Source organism: Euprymna scolopes, chromosome 39 (assembly GCF_053919585.1).
Source record: "Euprymna scolopes isolate OS-2025 chromosome 39, ASM5391958v1, whole genome shotgun sequence".
Classification (NCBI taxonomy): Eukaryota; Metazoa; Mollusca; class Cephalopoda; order Sepiida; family Sepiolidae; genus Euprymna; species Euprymna scolopes.
In genome coordinates this window covers 37,916,648-37,936,503 of record NC_136520.1, presented here as the reverse complement: position 1 = coordinate 37,936,503, position 19,856 = coordinate 37,916,648, and the positions used below count along the sequence as shown (strand labels likewise).

General features: G+C 33.7%; 1 protein-coding gene across 13 annotated transcripts in view; it reads right to left on the bottom strand.

Annotated features, from left to right (window-relative positions):
* Positions 1–19,856, bottom strand: part of LOC145263754 (serine/threonine-protein kinase tousled-like 2) — a 618,843-nt gene that overhangs the window by 95,285 nt on the left and 503,702 nt on the right. For all 13 annotated transcript variants that reach the window (XM_080120782.1, XM_080120784.1, XM_080120786.1 and 10 more), the window contains one exon: positions 13,397–13,525. In XM_080120782.1, coding sequence (XP_079976908.1) covers positions 13,397–13,525 — 129 coding nt within the window. The remainder of the gene's footprint in view (positions 1–13,396; positions 13,526–19,856) is intronic.

Genomic DNA, 19,856 nt, shown 5'->3' with positions numbered 1-19,856 from the left:
ATGAAGACAATATTCTTGAATAATTATTGGAAAATTTTACAAAACTTTTCCAAAATTAAAATTTAATCCAGAAAAAACAAGAATAAGTATTTATTTTTTAGAATAACAAACAACTGACAGCAAATCTAATTAAAAAAAAAAAAAAAAAGAATTTTTTTTAATGTACTTTTTATTCAAATCAAGATAAATATTTACATTTCTTTTTTTTTTTACATACATAATAAACAAGTGTTTTCTTTATGATTTTTTTGTGTTAGGGTTAAAGCGCTTAATGTTTTAGCACCTTCCAGCATTTTCTGTAAACAATTCTGATGATTCCGATAATAGAATGCTCTTTATAGTGCATAAGTACCAACAAATCAAATTAATTTCACAAAATCAAAAGAGCATGATAGAAAGCAAATGCTTTAATTTTTTTATGAAACAACCTCCTGACTACTACTTTCTATTTCACTAATCTACAAAAAAACAAAAGAAACAAAACTGTCCATATAAGTTTCTAAGAAAACATTGGAAATTATTTGAAGTTAATAGTTTAAGCACCTACTTCAAAGAAGCAAGTAAGTAATCTGTGTCAGAGTTCGTGAACGTGGGGCCATATTGCTGACTTACAGCTATGGTGGCCAAATTAAAAAACAAAAAAATGGCCTGGACATATTTTATATGGTCTTGCTCATTAAATTTGCTTTTAGTAAAACTTGTTCCCCAAAACCACATTTTTTTAATTGTTTTCTGAATAACAAAAAACATGACACCATTATCACACATTTCCATTAAAAAAAATTTTCTTAGATATTTTTACGTTTTCCATAAGAGTTCTCTGGATCAGATTAAAGGCTTTGGCAGGTTGGATTTAGCTGTGGGCCATAGTTTGGTGATCCCCTGATCACCGCTATATATAAGGGTTTTTAATGATGATGTTTGGAGAAGACATGGAGAGAGCGAGAGAATCAGAAGATTTAAATCAAATAGCAGTGAAAAATGAATGTTTGTGGAAATCTTTAAAAAAATAAATTTTTTAAAATTAAAATTACAAAAAAAAAAAAAAAACTTCTATTGCACAAGGGGAGAATATCCTTCTTGCCATTTTTTTCTTGAAAAAAAAACAAAAAACAAAAAAACAAAAAAAAACTGCTTGTATGAATTAATTTTCAAGAAGCTGCTGAAGTTTGCTGTATTTTATTCTATTTAACCCAGTGGTTCCTTATTACTGTGCCGTGCCATATTAGTATGCTGCAGAATAATTACTTGTATGACATGAAGAGATAATAGCTAGAAGCCATTTAAATTCTTAACCAGGAGGACACAGCTCAATTCAAAATTGTTAAATTCTTGGGATATATATATATATTTCATGCATACTAATTTGTAAGCCTTTTTATAATTTATATTAGCAGTCGGATAATTAATTGAAACATCAGGAGTTATTTTTTTTTCTTCTTCAAACTATCAGGAATTAGCATCAGAGCTGAATAATTCAAACCTGATTTCGATACTAAAATGATCCCTAAGTGCATAGGTTTTCAGATAAAAAAGTATTTTATGTGGATAAAAATTCTTATATTATCTTTGTTTTTCATTATTTTACTTTATTCCAAAAAAGCTTCAACAGTAGAAGATATTTATTTTTTATGATAAGTGTGCTGCGAAAATTTAAAAAACTCAATAGTGCGCTACCATGTAAAAAAGATTGGGAACCACTGATCTAACCAATCCAAATAGAAGCGGTCTCAAACCTGTTAGAGAACTCAGGAATTGTTAGTTTCAGCATTTTAGATGGGTTCTGGATTATAGTCAGCTAACGTCTTTCTTAATTCTCCATGTATTATAACTTGATCAAGTAGCTTTATTTTTGAATAAGAAAATCAAATTTTCTGAGTAACCAAAGAACAGCTGTCTTGTCCACCATTTTGAAGACAATCCAAAATACAAAACAAAAAGGAGAGAATTTAAATTTGCGAGATTTATGTGGAAATACATATGAATTCCTATTAATGGCTTAAAAATGATTTTCTTTATAAAAATAAAACTATTTGATCAATTTACGTGATTTTTGTAATGAGACAATTTCGTTTTGTCATGGGTATACAGAATGAAACAATAAAAATTGTTGTCCTAGAAAAGACAACATGATTTCATTTTTGTTTGATGAAAATCAGTTATCTTTTTTTTTTATTGCAGACCATCTACTAGTTGGCCAGCTGTGTACAAATCCCAAGAGCGATGGGAGCCTTCTATCGTGTCTGAAAGTGGCACAAGCAAGATTGAAGATGCGCTGCTGTACAACTCATGCTCTCTACCAATCCAAGTTATAACAACAGGACCATTGCCAGCACCCTCAAAATACAAATCCAATCGGTTCAACGCTTGAGGGCACAGCGCAACAAAGTTTCCGGCCACAGTTATGGTCTTTGGTGTTTTTTTCAAGTGAGGGCCACATCATGCTACCTCACATCTTCAAAATCCGCTTGAAAGTCAACACCAAAATGTACCTGGATGTGCTGAAGAATGTGGTGATCTCCTGGTGCAATCAGGTGGCAGCTGGCAAACCCTGGGTGTGGCAACAGGACCGTGCTGGCCTACAAGTCCAAAGAGACCTGGGCTTAGCTTCAGAAGGAGTGCTATGACTTTGTATCCTTCTCTCACTGCCTCCCTCCTCTCCTCAATCTGAACCCGTTGGACTACTTTGTTTGGTCATTAATTGAGAACATCACCAACACAACCTCCCACAACACCAAAACCAGCATAATCACTGCCATCCGCTAACTATTTGCCGAGCTCTCACAGGTGCTTGTGAAAAAGGTATTCTCCCAGTTTTGGACCCATATCAAGGTAGTGATTGAGGCTGAAGGAGGCTACATTGAATAGATGTCAACTCTACTACATAATCAAGTTACCTGAATTTTTTTAATGAAAGAAAGCTGTAATGTTGTTTCTTTAGGTGACAAATTTATCGTTCCATCCTGTATACATCATACATATTTTTCTTTGTTTTTTTTTGTTTTTTTAAATATGAGGTGAATTAACCCAATGTTTACATTTTTGGTAGAATTCAATGAAGAAGTAATTACAAAATTTTGTAATTTTTTTTCAAAGCTGTTACATGCTGACCTTTTTCCATTATTTTTTTTTTTTAGAGAGAAAAAAAAATGAATTGATGGTAACCTGTCTAATAAGACAATGGAATTCTGCATCTAGTCTGGTGCACTGCAGCATCTGCTGTGATTACCAGAGTCCCCCTCTCAGTGTCGCAGACAAAGTCCGATAGAAAGGCAAGCCAAAGCTGTAGGAGTTGCCGGAAAGGTGTTGCAGTGTTTCACCATTCACCTATCAGGACTCCAAACCGGATTTTTTGTCAGGGTTTACTCCTTTACTATTTACCTTTCCCAAGGCATCCACAAAGTAGAACTATTTGCCTATAGCTAGTAAAAAAAAAAAAAAAAAAAAAAAGGAATACAATTTGTATTATTCTTATCTCTGATTGGTATTTTCACAACATTCCAACCGATGTAAGTGCCGATCTTCTTCAAGTGCATTCTTTTCAAACCTGAGAATCTTTATGTTGAACTTTAAAACCTATACATGGACATGTAGCACAACAACAAATGACGCCATTGATTAACAATCAGATCTTAGTGACAGTTTTCTGGAGGTTGACAAGTGACAATAATAACTAAGAATAAACTAATTAACACTTCTACCCAGTCATAGCTGGCAAAACAAGAACAATCTAGCCATGTGAAATTAAATAGAGGATTCAAATTTGATCAATGGCGTTTATTTTTCTGATCATATAATAAATACTAAAGTAACGAAAAAGATGATATCATCTGTGGACAGTGAATCGTTTCAAACTAAAGTTTCTTGTATGTGATAATTGTGATTTTCAATGATTAAAAAAAAAAAAAATGTTGATTCATTTTAGAAAGCATAGTCTTCAAATTGGGATGAGGGCTTATCACAGATTTGGGGCAGGTCTATGAGACACTAGTCCAGGTACTGGATGAGCCTGGAATAGGGAGAACTGAAAGAAACCTAGTATTACTATTTCCCAGACATGGCCCTCAGCGATTACTGGCTGCTTGCAGAACTCAAAAGAATACTTCAAAGAAAAAGATTTTGGTCCAATGGAGAAGTGATATTAGAAGCTAAGGTATATTTTGAGGCCAAAGACAAATCGTTCTACAAAAAAAAAAAGGAAAAAGAAGTGGTGGAATCAGTGTATCGTTCTGGAAGGACACAACATTGATGAATAAAGTTTAACTTTTTTCTAAAATTTAGTTATCTTTATTAGTTCGGCTCTGCACTTATTTAGTTGTGTTAAAAATACTTTTGCTGTGGTTATGATGCTTGGCATTCAGGTTTCGCGATGCCATGACAGATGCACTTTTGAAACAATGCGCATCCACTGCATCATTTTTTGTAATTAAGCAGAGCTGGGTGGCAATTCCCATCACAACTAACCCAGATGAAGCAGGAAACATGGGTTTCTCTGGTCTTGTCTTTGCCACAAGCCAATCCTTGCTTCAGTACACTTCTTCAATGTTTATGAACAGTATGGTATCAAAAGGTGCAATCAGTAAGCAGAGTTATTTAAAGAGATGTTGCAGGTTATCATCCCCATTCTGCAGGTGTCTTTGAATCGAATTGAGAGGCAAAAAGGTTTTTAACATCCTGAGCCAACTTTCTATATAAAAGATATTTTAGTACCCTAACATAACCTATGTCTTGCTAGATCAGCATGAAAATACATGCTGGAGATCTTGGTAAACTCTCACACAATTTCAGACATGATGCAATCATGCCATCTTATTCCAAGGAAATCTTTGAGATATGGCCTTAGGTTCGGCATATTTGCTTCATGCATGTGGGTGTAGTATTTATGTCCAATGAACAAAATAAGGATAAAAAAAAAAATGTTACAATGCCGGTATAACATTCTTATGTGAATAAAAAAGTAAATATGTTACATTCTTATGTTTATAAAAACATCAACAATGCACGCAGAATAATTACTGGCAACCCGAAATCGACCAATCTGCCATCTATCTACAAGCTGTCAGGGATCACTCTGACGCAGATTCGTCGATAGTGAAGACAAAATGTAACAAGCAGGCCAACGACAATTGCTCTCCCCTGTACATCAAGAGATGTTGCAGCGACTACCATCCCGCAAGAGCTTCTCCACTGTCACAGGCCTCGGACAAACAACACCAGTGTTCTTCTGTCTGCATTGGTAAAATGAGTCTATCAAAGACAACAACAAGGCTCTTCCAGAAGGACTGAGTAATACTCAACCAGGCTTGAGTGAAGGTTACCAAAACATGGGACAACCTGCACAAGTGAAGGCTATATGGGGGACGTTCAGTATTCCTGCCAAACCAACCACACACATTCTTATGAGCAAGGAGTGCTCTGATGTACACTTGAGGGATGCCTTAAACACTGCCTAATGATGGATCGCAAGATGGAGGAAACGTTAAAATTATGATCTAGAAAAATGTAACTTAAAATGGTCAACAGTCAAAGTGAAAACATGTAAGAAAAAAAAAAACAGCAAAAAAAACCAAAAAAAAAAACAATGTAATTAAAAAAAAGTAAATTAGTTTCCATATAAAATAAGTTGATGGACTTTGAAGACAAAAATAAATTATTTGCTTATATTTTGATATAAGTATTATGTTGTTCTCAATCTACACAAATTGAATGGATTAAAGTTTTTAATTTAACAGTAAATATAAATGTCTATAGTTCCTATCTTATATACACTGTCGGTGGTTGTCCAGCATTTCCCCTATATTAAAAAAACAAAAATACAAGAAAATCTTTATGATGTACGCTACGTACATCATAAAGATTTTCTTGTATTTTTGTTAAAATGTATGTACTTGTGACAAAATGAAAAAAATCATATTCTAAGAATCATTACATCATTGATCAAGTATATTTTTTTTTATAAAGAAAACGATTTTAAACAATTAATGGAAAATCATAGGCATGACAAGGCTGATCTCATAAATTTTAATTTTGTGGAGTTATCTGCCCTTGTTATAACATTACATACAAAACCCACATGTAACAGAGTACGTCACAAGGAACATAGGACAAGTAATAACTGAACTCTTTTTTCTTTTAAAATTGATATTTATTTCCTCATTCTTCCGCCACACGTGACTTCTCATTACAGCAGTGACGCAACCCACATTTTTAACGCGCTCCTCTTCTCTCATGTGATCATCCTTTTCTTTTTATAGTCTTTTTTCTTATGGTGATGTCATTTCGCATTTTGTGTGCATTTGCATCCGTGTGCTGTTACATTGTTTCTTCAATATGACAATGTGAGACAGTCTCGCCTCGCTTACTCATAAAATTTGATTTTCTTAGTTAAAAATAAAGCTACTTGATCAATTTACATGTTTTTTGGAATATGACATTTTTATTTCAGTCATGGGTACGTACATCATACAGATTTTTTTTTTTTTTTAAATATAGGTGAATTTTGAATAAAAACCACACTTTCATATGATTTTCCGTTAAATAAATCTGTTGCCTAAACAACAAAATCTTTCAATTTAGATCATTTGTGTGATTTCCTGTTTGTTTGACTGTGTGTAATAAGAGTACATGTTGTGTTATACTGCTGTTTGCTAAGTTGTAATGTTGAATGACTGAAAAATAATGGTAGTTAATTGCAGAGATCATTCTGTATATGTTACGAAGGTCGGTCCAAAAGTAGAGCCTCCCAATTTTTCTTTCTAACTCAAAAAGTTGAAGACCTAAGACGAGAGTGATGCCATTAAAACAAGCGACATTTTAGGCTCCAGAATTTATTTATTTTTTTTTTTACATAGTCACGACCATTCTCAATGCAGGAATTCAATGGTGCATCTCACACCATCAATATCTGCAACAGAAAGATAAAACTTTCAGGTCATGAATACATAATTATTATATCCACAAAGACCCATGGCACAGTGGTAAGAGACCTTGGAAAAAATCTAATATAAAAGTGATATCCTCCTAAAGGTTGAAGGTTCAATTCTCAGTGTGGGCGACCAAAAAGTACAATTGCGAATTACTTAGGACCTGTATCCAGTCTCGGTTGACGGTACGAGAGCATGCTATCCTGTGAAGTAAATAAAGGGTTCTGTTCGAAATTCCGTCTAAATCCCAGAGTTCGACAAGATACATCTAAATAAGGTCAGATGTTACATTGATTGAAACGTTGTGAAAATGACACTCAAGATGAAAACAGTAGTTCGAAGAATCCAAATAAGATGAATAATCAATTCTCATCTCCAAAAATTCAGAAATGAAATGAATACATAAGTTCAGTCATCATAATATAATGCAATCTCCTTCGATCCATTCAGGCAGAATAAAAAATAGGAGGCATTACTTTTGGAAAGCTCTTCATACAAATCCAACCTCTTTTGGCATCATAAATTTAGTAAACAGGACAAAATTTCTTTATATAAAACTATATGTGTGTATGTTGGTTGCAGCATCGACAGTTAAACAGTCGAGCTAAAAGCTAAACAAACCTCAGATTTGGAATCAGCATATTCGATCTGATGTCCTTATTGATGCTCAATGTTTTTGCATCTTGAAAATTGATTATTAAAAAATAACATTAAGAACAAATATTTCCTAATTTTTAGTGTTCCCTTTCCAGTTTAATAATTTCTATTATTAGTCGACTGAACAACATACTTATAATAATCTGAACCATTTTACAAATAACAAGAAATACAAATAAGCCAAGGTAAAGTGTAAAAATAAGTAAAAACTTTTTTTTTTAATTGTTTTTTTTAATGTACAAATCATTTATATTTTTCATGTTAAATCATTATATGAATTTGACATATTTATTTGGATGAGAAAACATTTTTTTAATCAAAAACGGATAACAAATATTTGATAAATGTTTACTAATGTATTTTTATTTTAATAAGAATTTATTTTATACTAGCAGGCTGTTCGGCATTGCCAAGTCATAAAATAAGCTTAAACTGATATTTTAATTAATGGAGATTTCGTATTTATTATTATAGAATCAATTCTCTATTATTATATTGTATCTAATACATAGTGATTTCAAAAAGTAATAAAAAAATGACTTGGGTGCCATCAGCTAGAATGGAAACTAAAACATGACCCTCCAGCCTGATTCTTTAGCCTCTGAGCCATGGCCACAGGCATATAAACAGTTAAAAAAATAATGTTGTTTAACTTATGAATGTAAATTTTTGCATGCAAATAGGTTTAATTGACTACTCCTGCCAAGGTAAACTGTCCTGTTTTCAATTTTGACCCCCGTTAGCAGCAATTTTTACCAGCTAAAAAAACAAATCAAAAGTGTGCTACAGGTCTAAATACTCTATATATTAAATTTCAACTTTGTAAACCAAAATATTCAGAGAGGAGTTTGGCAGAAACTTTTCACACACACACACACTGACAAGGTCACAATATTTTTGTATGCTATAACATTTTCATCTTAAATTGTACACAATTATGCATAATGTAGAAACTATGCATAAATAGAATTAAGCATAATAGTTAAATGAAACTAATCATTTAAGAAATCATAAAATTTTTTAAAAAGTAATTAATTAATGCTCATTTTTCAAAGGAATATACAAATTAGTTAACCTTCATGTAGTTGCTCGCATATCCATGACTGAGTATATATTAAGTTTATTTTAATAATTTTTTAAATAGAAAAAGTATGCTTTTAATACCAATATCAGAGAAAAAAATCTCAACTTTATAAGTTTATAGATTTATGGATTTTTTTAAATGTAGGCAATCAAGCTATTTTTGATTTATGCGGAGAGGTAAAATAGATCATTGGTTTTGTATGTTTATGTTGACTCTCTAAACACAGGAAGTTAAAAAGACAAAATAATTTTGTTTGATTGGTGACCATGTAAAAAAAAGCATTTACATTCAGTTCCAATATTTTATACCGTCTTTGAAAGTTCGAATCTCACATTAAAGTAGTCTTTTGTTTTATTTGCTATAGCATTCTATAGTTATTTTTAAGTTGATATCGATCATCATCATACACCCCATTTTTTTTTCCTACGAATGGATGAAAATATTTTAGAAAATTTACAAACAGTTTACTTTAACCTTTGAAATCGTTTATAAAATACCTTTTCTGAAACCCAACCATGTCCACAAAGTGCTTAACTTGTCCACCAAATTTCAGTCATAAATATCCAACAGATTTTGTTATATCTTTGTTCAATATGTAGGGACACACCATCTGAATTAGCTTCACACTTACTAGACCTTCAATCCTCCCACATTTTTATCTGTACTATTATCTCAAAGATAATGTCTATTACCCAACCCCCACCTTATCATCAAAAAACAAAAAAACAAAAAAAAAAAACATTCCTGAACTTTTTAGTATATCACTGCAAAAATCAGAGCAGTTTTAAGAGAGGAGTATGACAATTACTGACAATTTTGCTCATCATATTGAGATGTGTTTATTATCGCAAAACTTTAGAATCGCACTTTCTACTTATGTGAGATTTACCAAAGTCTCTTTGCATACCATAGAACAGTAAGAGAACAAAAACTTTGGATATTCATAACTGAAACTTGGTGGACAAGTCGGCCATTGATTGAAGTTTATTTGTACCAAATATGATTGGATCACAGAAAGGGTTGTGAATTTTATTAACTATTCCATAAGTTTAAAACATAACGGTTAGAAGATTGGACATGTGCGATATTCATTCATTTTTTAAATAAACATTAATTTATTTAAAACTAGCATTTTAGCCCGGCGTTGCCCAGGTATTTGGAGGTGCATGTTGAGCAAAAAAAAAAAAAAAAAAAAAAGGAAACAAGAAAAAAAGCGGTCAATTTTTTTAACTTTGACCCCTATTATGACTCCTTAACATTTAGTTAGATCCATATCCAAGGAACCTATATCTAAAATTTTAGGTGTTTATATCCAAAATTGCCGGAGGAGTTTGGTAGAGTTCCCAATGGTGAAATTGTTGAACTCTGACCCCTAAAAAGCCTAATTTCTGGCCGAAAATTGATTATGAAGATTTTCCCAAATCTTAGTACCCTGTATATTAAATTTTGAGTCTGTAGACTTACAATTGACAGAGTTATTGCGCAGGAAAATGTAGACACACAGACACGTTCACTTTTATAGATTAAACAAAAATATATACATAATACATAAATATATTTGGAAACAATTTAGTGTTTACTGTAAACTTTTTACGCAAATATTATACAAGTATAAATCATGTAGAATATCTGCATGAATATAATTACACGTAATAGTTAAGTAAAGATGATCATCCCATAAGAAAACCGAAAAAAACTAATAGGGAATTAATTAAAATGAATGTTTAAGAGAATATGCAAATTAGCCAGATCTTTTGCTAGTGAATGCAATTCCACAACCCATATATAAGAAAATTGTATTTTCTTTTTAAATAAATAGAAAAGAGGGCTTTTAATATGAATATCAATACACACAAAAGAAAAACGAATTTATAGGAGTAAAGATTTCTAATTTTCAACTTGGGTGTTTTTTTTTTGGGGGGGGGAGTCACCCAATATATTGGGATAGAGGGAGCGTTTAGAGAGCTTTAATGGTTCTCTAATGAACAATGTTTTCTCTTTTTCTGGACTGTTCTTTGTCTCATGTAGCCTTGGTTTTATTAAGTTTGGTTGTTTTGTTTCATCTTCAGGTTATTTTATGCAAAATCTGATCATTTTGTTAAAAGTTTTATGCTTCAAGTTCTTTATATCTTCAAATGTTCATTGTGTTTGGTTTGGTTGTTTTGTAGAGGAAATTGTAGGTTTTGTTTTTACCTTTGCAGGACATAACTGAGTTTTGCAAAGGAAAAGGAAAATAAATAATAAAATCAATCTTTGGTGCATTTTAGGTCATAAAGCTAATATCTTCAAACAGCCTGATCTTGTAACACCAGGCTGAGGTAGGTTTGGAGTTTATGTTGGGTAATTCGTATAATGTGATAGCGGCACAATAAATCTTAAGTATAGCTTTTATTTAAAATTTTATATTTGTATATATCAAAGTCGTGTGTATGGAAACCCCACAATATTATTATAGCCCTTTTGTTAAACCTGTAAAAGTATTCATCTAAGTAATCTGGTTAATACAGTGTCAGAATATATCTGATCATTATAGTTTATCTCCAATATCCTTATAAGAGTCTGTGACATATTTCCATTGTATGTACGCCCAGCGCAAATGCAAACCCCACAACATCATTATACCATCTTTAGACAGGACATATACTACCCTTGGATTCTAGCCAGAAGACGAAGAAGGAATATATTAGTTTCACGTATGGCCCAAAAGTGACGTCATTTTTTTCTTTTTTATTCTAATTTTTTTTTACATTCCGTCTTTGGGGATCGGGAGATCCTATTTATTAAAAAGGTAGATAGAAAGTGATAAATAACGAATTTGAAACCATAAACAGACCGCCATGTTTTTTTTTGTTTGTATTTTAAACTTTTGGAGAGGAAATGGTTTTAATGATTTTTAACTGATAAACAGCGACTATAAAGGGAGGTAATTCGTTTCTCATTAATTAATGTTTGCAATGATGATGGCTTCTTTGTGACACTGGACATACGGACAAATAAATTAATATTTAGATTTGAAAGAAACATTCAGAGCAAGAATAATAAATAAGTACATCGATATAATGCAAGGGGAATTATATATAACCTTTAGAATACCACTAATTAACATACTTTAGATTAAAGTCTAAATATTTGAAATATATCTAAATTTCCCAAATATCCGTGCATAATTTAATTGAGTCTTTTGAAGATATGTGCGGACAGTCATTAGAGATGAGTGGGTTTACTTAAAAAAAAAAAAAATGATTTAATATGCATATCAGAAAATGCACCAATTTCCCCCACCCCAAAAATCCATCAGTAGAGTGTCACTACTACCAAATAACCATATCCAAGGAAGCGCATTGTTAATTTACTGCGAAGTCAAAATCTCTTAGCAATCGTTTTTGCTATTTATCTATGACCTACAAACTAAAAAAAAAATGATTTTTTAAATGCAAGATAGTAAAACAAAAAAAAAAAAATATATAACAGAGCAAAGATTCATTTTTACTCTTCAGGAATCTTTCATAAAAGCCACTGTTAAGGAGTTGACTGTTGAAAAAGAATCATAGAAGCTTTTATTTAAAAAATTGGTACTCGTGCTGAAATAATAGTGTTATTATTTAAAAAGCCATTCTTAACATGGGGAGGGGAGGGTGTTTTGTACCTATTCTGTACTTTAACCTTACAATTGAATAAAAAAACATATCATAAAACTTTAATTAAAAAGTGGAAATACGATTTAAAAAATAGCGCGGATCACTCTCTGCATTAGCACAAAAAAATTAACTCCTCAATTAAGAGAATGACTGAGTCACAACTTGAAAAACAAATACAAAGAGGACATTGCAAAGGCTGCTGCAAAGAAGGTGGGTTCCCTCTCTCGAGCTAGAAGACTACTCACGCCTGAGAGTATCCTGTACCTTTACAAGGTCACCATTCACCCATGCATGGAGTATTGCGGCCACATCTGAGCTGGTGCATCTACTAGTCTCTCCCTCTTAGATAAAGTCCAAAAAAGAGTTGTCAATCTAATATATCCCACTTTATAAACTAAGCTCCAGCCCTTGTCTCATTGCCGCAATGTTGCATCACTGTACCAAATATTTTAATGGAATGTGTTCTGATGAACTCGTTTCCCTTGTATCTCCTCGACGTACATATCCCAGACAAACCCGCTTAGCAATAAGATCTCACCCCTTCACTGTTGTTGTCCCTAAATACCAGAAAGCTTTCTATTCTAATAGTTTCTTTCCTCGAACAGCATGACTTTGGAATTCCCTTCCCGCTGCCTGCTTCCCCGGCTGTACTAATATGCAAAAATTAAAATGTAACATAAACAAATATATTGTTAATCTTTCTTAGACATGGCCCCAAATATGAGCCCCTTACATCCAAGTGGCGATATGCTTTGTAAGGGGTGAACATAAGTAAAAAAAAAAAAAAAAAAAAAAAAAATCTCCTTATTGTAATGATGATCTAATTCTTCAACAAGATGTAAACTAATACCTAGTCATCAACACTCAAAGGAATGCATAGAAATTTAGAAATACTAAATAAAAAATGAAACCAAACCAAAAAGTGAGGTGTGAATAAAGAAAAAGAAAAAAAGGCAGTCTGAATGGAATAAAAATTTGCTCCAGTCAAGAAGAGTTTCTTCTGCCCTGATGGATGCAAGTAAACAGCCAGTGGCTGACAGACTTCCAAGAATACTTGTTACAAAAAAAAAAAAAAAAAAAAAAAAATGACTTACCTGTGCAGACTTGGAACATGTACACGTCGTTGTTGCTGCCGATCGTCCTGGAAATGTAATGCTATCAGAGCTGGTCAGGCTACCATGGCTTTGCGTCTGACTACTCTGTGGTGATGCACTTGCAAAACCCTAGATGGGGAAGAAGACGAAAACGACATTATTAACATTCAAATTTAAAAGATTTTCTCAAATTTAATTGATATGATTTGCTGGAGATGTTGAAACAAAATTCAAGTAAGGTTCCTGTTCTGGGGGTAGTTAACACCTCTGTAGCCATGATAGTATGGATTCGTTTGGTACTATGTAAGCCAGACATTTCTGCCATCAAGTAGAGAACACATGTGTAGTTTAACGGCTTGCTGTAAACACCAGAACTCTTTCACCTTAATATTGTGACCCCCTACTAAACAAGATTGGTTGGTTTGGTTGGTTATTTTGTTTTACAGCATATCAACCCTTTTCAGGTTATTTAATGCCGAATCCAAAGATTTTGAAGAAAATTTTTTTAATAGAATATATTTGTTGTTTTCAAGTCGGTTTCTAGTTAGTTGGGACCCTAACAGGTACTATCACTCTGGGTCATAGTGGACCTGGGAGCAATGGCAATTAAAGGGTGGCTCCACACTCCCCAAATCCCGCAAGCTAGGGCCTCACCACTGGATATAGTTTAAGGTCATATCCAGGACTACTAAACAAGATTACAACACTGACAACATGGATTCGAAAAAGGACCACAAGGATCTCCTTTGTATAAATGACCAACTTCTGTTTAACAAACTTGTATTTTTCTACCTTCTTTGAAAAAGTAAAAATTGGCTCCAAAACTTTTTTCAACGATGAAAATGACTTCACTTCAGAAAAGTTTATTTTTCAAAAAGGCGTGAGTAGAAAAAATTTACAACACTGTCTACTGACCTAATTCAATTTTAACTTTTGGTTTGTGCAAATCATGCAAAGTTTTCAAATTTGAAATAAGACATTTTTATTGCCCAAGAATATTTTTTTCTTTATCCAAAAGCCTTTATTTTTGGACTGTTCATTAAAAGTGAACATATTAGGTTTTAAACACACAAATGAAAAAAGCAAAAAGAAACTAGCTTTTCCTTGTGGACTGGCCAACTTTCACTTGTGTAAATGTCTTAATTTTTCCTCTTTGTAAGAAGCCATTTTCGTTTTACAGTATATATTTGACAAAAAAAATTATTACTGTGACCTAAAAATTTCTCTGACAATAGTCTGCATGATTTTCGCTTTCTCGGTAAAACAATGAGAAAAGAAAAAAATGTATATCAATCAAAACCGCATTCACTCCATTATGCGAATTCAGGACAATAACGTGAATACTCACCTGGATTTTTGCTACAAAAAGGGATTTCAATTCGTTTTATTATTCCAAATTCTTCTGGAATCAAAAATCTGTGTATTTTTTTTTTTCAAGAGTTAAAATAAATTCTCAGTTGTCTTTTGTTCTCTGTGGAAAATTGAACATTTTTTTTCTGTTAAAACCACGTGTATGTGACTTTTTTTTTCTTTGTGAATATTAATTTAGCATATCTTCTCTGTAAAATCAATGTTTCCATCCATCGTTTTTAGACCTAGATTTGTCTTGTGAGTCTATTAATTTTTTAAAATGGAAGAGCTTTCAAGGCAACTAGTTGAAATGACACGTTTAAGCAAACTCTAACTTTGGAATTACAGAAACAAAGAGAAGAAAGAAGAAAAAAAGAAATAAGAGAAGAAAGAAAGAAAGAGAAGTGAAAGAAGAAAAAGAAGAGGAAAGAAGGCAATTCAGTGAAAAAATACTGGATATGCAGACACATGTAAAGAAAAAATTGGAATTACTAACTAAAGTAATAGCAAAGAAAAACAGAAATGAGTCAGACCAGAATGTTTTTGCCCAAACCGTGATCTGGTCAGCATTAGAAACATTTCACTATTGTCCTGAAGAGGAGTGAACGTTTGAAGCCTATTTTTCCAGATTTGGTGACATATTCAGGATTGATTGTAAGTCATAGAGTGAGCAGATGAAGGTTTGTCACTTATTACAAAAATTAGGAGCTGCGGAACATCCCTGAACAAACGAGCGAATTGTCTTCTTTGATGGGATTATACTGTCCAAAAATCGAAAGAAAATAAAAGATGGAGATGCATCAACCTGACCCACAAAGAAGGCCAAGATTACACCATATTTGCTTCAATCATAAAAAGACACTGTGACGACTTCAAACTATCCTCATTGACGATAACTTTAAGGTCCTGATTTTCATTCAAGGCTTAGTGTCGACCAAGGATGCTGAACTTAGATGCCGGGCAAGAAACATATTGGAAAAGAAACCAAATATAATCCTTCAACAATTAGCTGAGGAATGCCAAAGAATCATCTTGGAGAAGCAAGACTCCAAAACTATAGAAGAGGCAGGTGTAGCACACATTAGAAAGGTACAAAGTAACAAAAAATCTCTCCAAACAGTCAAGCGAAAGCCAAACATAACTCTCTGGAAAAATCCCAAAAGAAGCCTGAGATACTGTGTTATGCATGCCAAGGATGTGGAGAACTCCACTAGCAGAAAGATTATCTATACCGGTCCCAGAAATATGATCAGTGCAGACGCAACAGACACAAAGCCTCACATTGCAGAGCAAAGGACCTCGCAGGAGTTATGTAAAAACAACGAGGACTCAAGCAGAGGATGAAAATGTATGGAAGTACATGACGGTAAAAATTGGGGACAATAATGTTAGACTTCAACTTGACAGTGGTTTGGATTTGTCCACCATAAACCAGCATACCTAGTGCAAAATCAGAAAACCAAAGATGATGAGAACCAAGAAAGTTGCTCATTCAATAACTGGAGAAAGAATAAGATTTGAAGGTGAGGGTAAACACTGAATCTCTAGATGTTTTTATTAAAAAGCACTACAAACCTTTTTGGGACAGATTGGATTAAAAAATTTGAACTCTGGGACTCGCCCATTAGCAATTTTTGTCAAAAAGTGGATAACCTTAAATCCGAAGCCGAAAAACTAAAGAAAGACCTGAATGAGTTGTTCCCGAATGTTTATTTTTTCGAACAAACTAGGCTGCTGTACAAAAACGGAGGCAAAGTTCAAGTTACAAGAAAATGCCACACCAGTCTCGACAGCATACCGTTTGGCTCTATACATAAGATTGATGTAGAACTGGATAGACTTGTCAAAGCAAGAATTCTGACTCCTGTCAACTACAGCGAGTGGGCTGGCCTCACCGTGTATGCAAGGTAAAAATCAAAGGATATCAGAGTCTGCGCAGACTTCTTGACCGAGTTGAATGCAGCACTTAAGGATCATCATTATCCACTACCCAGCCCCAAGGAAGTTTTTACGAAACTAAATGGAGGGAAAATATTCTCAAAAATAGATCTGAGCGAAAAGTACCTACAGATTCCCGTTAAGGAAGAAAGCTCAAAACTTTTGTACTTTACCATTCACAAGGGAATTTTTAAGTTCAATAGGTTGGTTTTCGGGATCAAAGTCACACCAGCTATCTTTCAACATGTAGTCGACATGATGTTGAGTGGCCTTGATTTTTCCATCAGATACCTGGACAATATTTTAATGAAAAGCGAATCTTTATAGCAACATAGAAAACACGTTTTTCAGGTGTTCATAAAGATAAACGAGTATGGCTTCACACTTTTTAAAGTCAGCAAATGTGAATTCTTCATCGACCAAATAAAATGCCGAGGGCAGATAACAGACAGGAATGGTAGTCAGCCCAATCTAGAAAGGTCCATAGCAATAAAAAAAATATGCCGGAGCCACATGACATAACAACACTGCAAGGTTTTTTAGGCTTAGCTAATTACTATCAAGCTTTCATTACTAACATGCACACATTGCGTGCATCTTTAAATGAACCACTTAGTAGCACAAGGTTTGGAACTGGAGTATGGAATACAATGCAAGATGGCGTTCGAAAAGCTAAAAGAGATGCTCACATCAGAATTATTCCTGGCCCATTACAACCCAGATTTAGACATTATCGTTGCAAGTGACGCAAGCGCATATAGAATCAGTGGGTGTATCCTGCATAAAATGCCCACCGGTTCTATGAGACTGATAGCACATGCATCAAGAACCCTACGACCTGCGGGAATAAATTATTCCCAAATAAAGAAAGAATCCTTAAGTATCATTTTCGCAGTAATAAGATTTCACAAATTTCAAAGTTCAAACGGACCACAAGCTGTTGATCTCTATCTTTGGCTCGAAGAAAGTGTTGCCTACACATACAGCAAACAGGCTCCAAAGATGGAGAACAATCCTACTAAATTACAACTTTGATATGGAGTTCTTTCTGTCAAAGAAGTTAGGACCCGCAGATAGGCTATCCTGGTTTATACCAAGGAATGGTGAACCACTTGAATACTTGGTGATCGCATCACTACGATTAGAGAGAGATTATTGTTCGATCCTATGCTACACTGTGAAAGAACTTCCCATTACTTTAGATGATATAAGGAAAGAAGCTGAAAGCAACGATTTTATAAGAGAAACCAAGAAAAAACTGCAGACTGATGAACAAGTAGCAAAGGTTTTTTCAACATGCGACCAGGAATTATTATATCCAGAAAGAGTAGTTGTTCCAGCAACACTCAAAAAGAAAATCTTAAAGGATTTTAATACAGGACACCCTGGTGCCACTAGAATGAAACGTTTAATGCGTTCATATGAATACTGGAAAAACATGGACAAGGATATTGAAGAAAAGGTGAAAGCATGCAGAGGATTTGCACTAGCTGCTAAAGCGCCACCAATTCAATTTAGCCCATGGCCTAAAGCTGATTACCCATGGTCACGGATACACGTGAATTAAACGAGACCACTTGATGGACAGTATTATCTCATAGTAGTGGACAGTTTCTTCAAGTGGCCTGAAGTCTTTAGTTGCAAAAGCCCAACTACTGATTTCACTATAAAAACTTTTCACGGTCCAAAGTGGTGGCCTGTTTAATGTCAGATAATGACACTCAGTTAACATCCGGGGACTTAAAAGAAATCATGGAGCATTTCCAAGTGGACTACATCACAACTCCGACTTACCACCCCAGGTCAAATGGACAGGCTGAAAGATTTGTGAACACCTAGAAGAAGGCTTGGAAGAAGACAAAGAACACTATCTGAAAAAGTGTTGCAACAATTTCTTCAGGTGTACTGCATAATGCCTAATGAAAATATACCATCCCAGATGTCTCTGGCCGAAGTGATGTTTGCGAGAAAAATATGGCAGTCTTTGACAAATTATTGCTAAAACAAGTAAAACCCACAAAGACAACTGTTACCAAAAAGAATTACGTGCCAGGAGAAAAAATATTCTTACAGATGCACAAAGATAATACTTTCTGGGAGCAGGGAACAATCAAGAACAGAATTGGCCTACGGTCTACATAGTAGGAGGACCACATTCTACACATTAAATTAAACCAGATACGCAAATGCACTTCAAATGAGTTAAATGAAACTTCATCAGAAGAACAGACGTTGGACCTACTGTATGATGCATTTGACCTGGAACCTCCTCAAACTAGTAACGAAATACGTCATTCTGGCAGAAAAAGGAACCTGACAGACATCTTGGAGGTCAACCTGTGAAAGAAAAACTATATTTCAGGGGAAATAAATCTTCGGGAGGGGAGGGGGGTAGTTAACACCCCTATAGCCATGATCGTATGGATTCGTCTGGCACTATGTAAGCCAGACATTTCTGTGGTCGAGCAGAGAGTACACGCGTAGTTTAACCGCTTGCAGTGAACACCAAAACTCTTTCACCTTAATATTGTGATCCCCTTTAACAGGACCATAATAGTTCCTTATGAAATCTCTTAACCAAAAATCAGATATCAGCGTTCATTCTACTACTTTATGATCAACTAAACAAAGTTTGTTTGGATGTATAAACTAAAATGATGAGTGGATTTAATGATGTACAAAGATTAAAGGCCCTGATATAAGGGGGCTTCCATAAGAACTGAGAAAATAATAATCCAGAATGATCTGAAAGCTTACAAACTGGATCAAAACCTTTAGCTAGAAAGAAAGAGGTTATCAAAACAGTCAGTGCTAATAATGAGACGATTCCAATATAGTTACTATTTTTAATCCCCTAATTCCCATTCAATTACAAATTCTGATTTAAAAATTGTCTAAAAAAAAGTAGAATTTCATTTTTGGGGGACATGCATTTAGCTGAGAATTTTCATCCATATTTTAAATGTAATTTATAGGAGATTAATTTTTTAACATACATAAAAAAAAAAAAGAAAACACAAAAGGAATTAGAATCAACCTAAAGAGGTTGATTCTAATTCTTTCTCGATGGGGTCCTCAAAATCTGTGTTTTCCCGGATCTAACTTATCCCAGACACAGATGTAATAAAAACATATCTGTTTATGTTCCTCATACTAAGTGATTTGATAAACT